Consider the following 5,853-nt stretch of genomic DNA (forward strand, 5'->3'; position numbering starts at 1 on the left):
TCCACCCACAATAAATAGAAGATTTTCCAAAGTAAATATATTAACCAGTATTCAGAATTCATTATAATCTAGTAGAAAGTGAAATTGCAAATGATACTTATGAATCATGTTCAAGTGAGAACATGGGAGGTCAATAACCTAAGCAATGTGAGTTCTTCACATGATAAGAAGAGAAATACACACAACTTAAAATAGGAGACCCACATCCCTTAGTACTACCGACAATCCTTATATGAAAATCTCAGATTAAAGGATCCAAATTACTCACATACCCATCATTTTCGTGAAATTTTTGTCCGAAAGAAAAAAAAAAAAAAAATTCTAACTTGGTTCCTTTCCAGGCTTATAAATTAGTCATACTTAGCATAAATATGTATATACCCCACCTTAGTCAGGTACAGTTATGCATTTTTAACAAAATATCCCTGACACAGTAGTAGCAAATGCTAAACAACATGGAAAATCAAATTGCGGCAGAGAAGACACAGCGGATGAAACAAAAAACATTCCCTATATTAAAACATTGCAAACTACAATGGCAAAAGCATGACAGGACAGGGAATGAACTCAGCAAGCAAATTTGCATCTATATGCTTGGTATGAATTGCTTCCATGCTAATAACTACCAAATCCAAATTCAGGTCATCAGCAACATCACCAATAATTGCTGTTGGCTTGCTCCCTTCACCAAGCCGCTCTAGCAAGTTATAGTCCTTCAATCCACCTGTATATTTTATTATGAAATAAAAAACAAGTAGAAGGAACAATAATTTATAACAATCCTTAATTTTAATCCACCTTTCACACATGAATGCACTCAAAAATGATAAGAATAAGACCCCAAGATCCCTAATTTTTTCATGTCTTCAGCCTAGATGAAGCTTTAATACTAGCTGTGTATTCAATATGATTTTAAAACAACCAACTATGGCATAAAAAATGCATAGAATTCACCTAAATAATAAGCAATAACAAGAGTCTGTTCCCACCAGGTGTGGTTGGCAACACGGATTAAACAGCCAATTTATTTTGTCAAAAACCAAATTTTCAAGAGGACCATTGGAGCAATTCATACAAATAATCATTGCATAAAAACATAACTGATTAAGATAATTCCCATGAAGAGCAAAACAGAAAATCTTTGACTAGTAAGTGAGTATGACAGCTATCACAACCTATATAGTTCACTACATATAGAGCCTTTTAAGCTCTTAAATTGAATTCGTGCTTTAGGTATGCATAATTCACTTTCACCACAAACCTATGAAAGTAATTGACCCAATACATAAAGAACTTACCTTACAAAAACATTTTAAGAAAATGCTCAGGCTTTGAAGGGATGCTCAACAAACAAAAAATCATATTACTAGTATTGTGCCTTCAAGGGCCTCAACAAGACAAAAAAGACATCCTGGATGCTATAAAGCTCCCACTATGCGAAGTCAAGGAAAGGGTTAGATCCACTGTGTAGGTTGCATTTGCAAGAGGCTGATTCCATGATTCAAAACTGTGACCTCTGGATCACATGGCTTCAACAAGCAAAATGCAATAAATTAAATAAATAAACTTTCACAAACCTTCAGATATATGCCAACGGATGCTGGATAGTTGGGTCTCATGCTCGGGCAGTGACTCTTTCTGCTGTTCATCGATAACTGCAAAGCATATCAACCCCATTGCTCTTAAAATCTTAATCTACAAATCCCAAGTAAAGGTTCAAAACTTCAACTGCAAGTACACACACATACAGACATACCTACTACTGTAATGTCAGCTCCATATTTTTTAGCTAAAGCAGTGGTAGTTGCTATAGCCTAAAATATAAAGACAATAACCACGAGTCAGTACTTTTGGTGAAAAGAAATGCACAAATTAAGTCAAGGCCCTCATCAGGAAACAGAATTTTATATTTTCTAATAGCAACAACATCCAGTATTTCAGAGAACACACAAACAACAAAATTTCAACCCTATCTAATAAGTAAAAGAAGAAGAAAAAGAAGTGCATAACCTGTCTTGTTCCTTCTGAGAGATAGGGATTCCTATCTGTAATAGGCAAAAGCAGATGCTTGAATTCTGTATAGGCATCAATTGCTACACTGACTTCAGGTTCTTGTGGTTTAGCCTTAGCTGAATTGAGATATGAAACCAATCTAAACTTTAGAAGAAGGCAATTATTGGAAACTCCATAAAGCAAATGCCGAAATTGTTCACCTCAACGAACTGATTTTGAATTGCACAACACAAACATAGAAAACAGATGAATTTTTTTTTTTAAACTGTTACCTTTATGACTGGTCCTGCGAAACCTGGAAAATAGTGAGTGCTTATGAGCTCTGGCACGAAGGGTAGAAGGCAAGTTTAAACACTCTGAGGAAATCGAAAACGGTGGATTCAATATCGTAGCTTTTGGGCACCTTGGGGAGGGTTCAACGGGAACTGCAACCAAATAATGAGCAAACGCCATAACCTAATAGGAGAAGGTGGTGCTAACTTCACAGTTCAGGGAAGACAGAAGAACAAGATAGTGGTGGGTTCGAGAAACAGTATAAAAGAACATTATAGACTATATCAAAAAAAATACAACATAATAGTAGTACATTTAGCAATGATATTAAACTCAACCAGGTTATTGAACCGGTCGAGGTCCTGGGTTACTGGGTCATTGGTTTCAACCAGTGGGTCACTGGTTGAATGACCCAGTAAATATATATAAATTTATAATTTATGTTAAAAAAATTATTAAACATATTCACATACATATAAAAATAATATCAATTTCAAATATTCTAATATAAAAAAATAAATCTTTAATTTACTTAAATAGTGCACAACTCCTAATGAGCTTTTTTCTTGATTTTCTTTTTATATTTTAACACAAAATGACTCTTTGTTTTGGACTTAAGCTAATTAGCCCACTTATTAAAGCCCAAAAATTAAAATCCAGCAAAAATTGTGGCAAACAAAAGCAATTTTCAAGTCTAAAATTCTCGTATACCTAGAGCCCCTCTGAAGTCCCAATCCCTCAATCAATTTTACTAAGCACACTTTCTCGATACTTGTATCAATGCACATTTTCTTCTCTCTTGTCTTTTTCAATTTTCACATTCATTCACCCACTTTGCCTTTTCATTCTATTTTTTAGAACGAAACGTTCTCTATTCGGTGGAGAGAACAACATTTTGTAATCCATTGTTACACCATGAAGAGAGATCACCAGAACATTTTCTATTCTTTGTTACACCAACCAAGCAAAACTTTAAGCGTTTTCTATTCTTTGGAAAATCGGTGGAAGTTTCGTAACCCATGAAGAAGAGTCGACCAAGATATTCCAGTCCGCCTGAAGAAGAGAAGCAAGCATTTGAGGCGACTCATTCTTGACAGACATGGCAACTAGATTCTTGTTTGTTGTTGTAACTCATTTTTCTTTTCTGATTTTTGTGTCCTCCGTCACTAGATCTGTGAATCCCTCCATCTTAAGGCTGTGAAGGGGCAAAGACCGGTTGGACTCGGTGAACCAGCGGGTCACCGGTTTTAATAAAACCCGGCCGAGTTGCACGGGTTACGCCGGTCGGCTTGCATGTCCGATCCTTTAGCTTACCCGGACCGGTGAGATCACCGGTTTACCGGTTTCCGGGTTGAACCGGCCGGTCCGGTCCGGGTTTTATAACACTGACATTTAGAGAGAGAGAGAGCGCTTCAGAGGAGCAATTAGTTAGCGCTCCCGGCTCACGTGAGTCGGGTAGAAACAAAAAGTGAAGAGAGAGAAAAAAAGAGAGAGGAGAGAGAAAGGAAGGAAGTAGAGAGAGAAAGAGACCATCAAATTATTTTCCACTTCAGAGGTGTTTGTGGTAAAAGAGAAAAAAACATTATTTGAAAAAAATAATTTTTGAGAATATAGTGAGATTTTTTTTTCTGAATAAGTTATTAAAACATGTTTGGTAGGCCAAATTTTTTCGAGAATGTCGAGTTAATTTTACTGATATTGTGTGTTAATTTTTTCATCATATGGGAAAAAACAAACAATTTCACTCCTTCAATGGTAATCTTTCCCAACTATTTTACATAGAAAAGCAAATGATGGGAAAAAAAATTTCAACTACATTTTTACTTCATCTTCTACCAAACTTAGGCATAATTTTCCCTATCTCATTTTTCTAGGCATAATTAATGAATACAGATTGAAGAGGCGACGATATAAATTGAATTCGGTGGACCAACCCGCTAACCCGTTAAAATGGGGTAGGTAAGTTGGATTGAGGCTTTTAACCCCGCCAATCCATTTCCATGTGTCCCACCTAAAAGTGGGTCAAAATGGATTTAACTCGCCGTGGAGAGTTGACTTGCAAGATCATAATTTTTATTTTTATTTTTTATAATTAAATAATATTTTATTTGTCATTAACCTTTTATGATATTTAATTTTTTTTAATCTTATTAATCCCTAGAAAAATAAAGAATAAAAATTTAGTTTATGACAAATGTTGTCTATATATGGAGAGACAAATGAGTTCTTAAAGAATGTTTAACTGAATATTAGTATACATGTGACATTGAGATTTAAAAAAATTAAGAGAAGATTGAAATAAAATTAAATAATATTATAAAATTCATAAAATATAATTTATTTTTGAATTTTAATTAATTTTTTAATTGGTGAGTTGAGAGTTTGACCCGCCAATCCATCAACTCACCATAAAACATGATGAGTTCATTTTTTTAACTCATATTCAACGGTGCACCAACCCGTCCCGTTTTTGGTAGGTTGATGGCGGGTCGAGGCCCGCCAATCCATATTGCCGCCTCTGATTGTAGCATGGAACTGAGGTTTATAGAGGAATCTGTCCTGGCGCAGTACTCTTTAGCCACCTGTTATCATGCCCCCCACTTTGGGGTGTACATGAGTCAAATTGAATTGAATTTTTTGAAGAATTGAACCGATTGGTTTAAATGGTTAGGTTCGGTTTGAAAACAGTGTGGTTCGGTTGAAAATCGGTTCGAGGCTTATAATTATAATGTTTAGTAGGCTGGAATGAATTATAATTATAAAAATATATTGATTTTTGCCTCAAAATGATGCCTTTTTTGCTCAATATAAATAAATTATCTACATTGACTGTAGAAAAAGTGAACCCTTCTTTCAATTGTTGAATGTTTAGTAGGCTTAAACAGGCTAAGAGGCTTAGGCCAAGTCTTTTATGTTTTGAATATATGTCAGACCAGACTTGTAATCTGAGGCCTGCACAGGCTAACAAGCCAAGCCAGAACCAATATTTTTTTATACAAGCTTGAGCTTATTTAAGCCAAAGTCCAACCTATTTACACCCTTAAGTCTAATATCATATATATATATATATATATATATATATATATATATATATATATATATATATAACATTATCTGCCAAGAAGTTTTATAAGCATTGATTTTTTCAATATATCAACACTTTGTACTTTGCAAGGGCATCCCTCTGCCTCTTTTTGTCTAAGAAATTTGTTTCTTAGCTCAAGAAACTCGGTTTTTTGACCACACACATATTTAGATTATCTTATATGAGAAATCCCATAAACTCTTTAGGCAGACAAGCATGCGAATACTTCCAAAATAAAAAAAAAATTGTAAGTCATAACGTACCATTACTTAAATTTGACATCATAAGAAAAGTAAAAACAATCATATCATTGCAGTGAATCTTAAAAAAAATGTAGATATAAGAATTTTTACCGTACAAAACTTATCATACAAAGTTTACCATGCAAAATTTATCGTGATTTACATAAAAATTAAAAATATAACATATCAGTATAATAAACATGTAAAAATAAAAATAAATTTAAATAATACATGTACGAT

General features: G+C 34.1%; 1 protein-coding gene across 1 annotated transcript; it reads right to left on the reverse strand.

Annotated features, from left to right (window-relative positions):
* Window positions 1-340: 340 nt before the first annotated feature.
* LOC133318472 (uncharacterized) lies at window positions 341-2,561 on the reverse strand. The gene is made up of 5 exons (XM_061520480.1): window positions 2,286-2,561; window positions 2,011-2,129; window positions 1,757-1,814; window positions 1,578-1,655; window positions 341-724 (listed from the first exon to the last, which is right to left on the reverse strand). The coding sequence occupies exons 1-5, from the start codon at window positions 2,464-2,466 to the stop codon at window positions 531-533; spliced, it is 630 nt and encodes a 209-aa protein (XP_061376464.1). The 5' UTR covers window positions 2,467-2,561; the 3' UTR covers window positions 341-530.
* Window positions 2,562-5,853: the final 3,292 nt, after the last annotated feature.

Source organism: Gastrolobium bilobum, unplaced genomic scaffold, assembly GCF_033153095.1.
Source record: "Gastrolobium bilobum isolate Gb01-03AN ecotype WA unplaced genomic scaffold, APGP_CSIRO_Gbil_v1 utg1554, whole genome shotgun sequence".
Taxonomy (NCBI): Eukaryota; Viridiplantae; Streptophyta; class Magnoliopsida; order Fabales; family Fabaceae; genus Gastrolobium; species Gastrolobium bilobum.

Bases quoted from the DNA above. Each gene is read 5' to 3' on its own strand.
- LOC133318472 (XM_061520480.1), bottom strand. From the start codon at position 2,466: ATGGCGTTTGCTCATTATTTGGTTGCAGTTCCCGTTGAACCCTCCCCA. The intron at 1,656-1,756 runs GTATGTCTGTAT...TATGCTTTGCAG, and splicing joins AGCTGACATTACAGTAGTAG to TTATCGATGAACAGCAGAAA. The intron at 725-1,577 runs GTTTGTGAAAGT...TAAAATATACAG, and splicing joins CCGTTGGCATATATCTGAAG to GTGGATTGAAGGACTATAAC.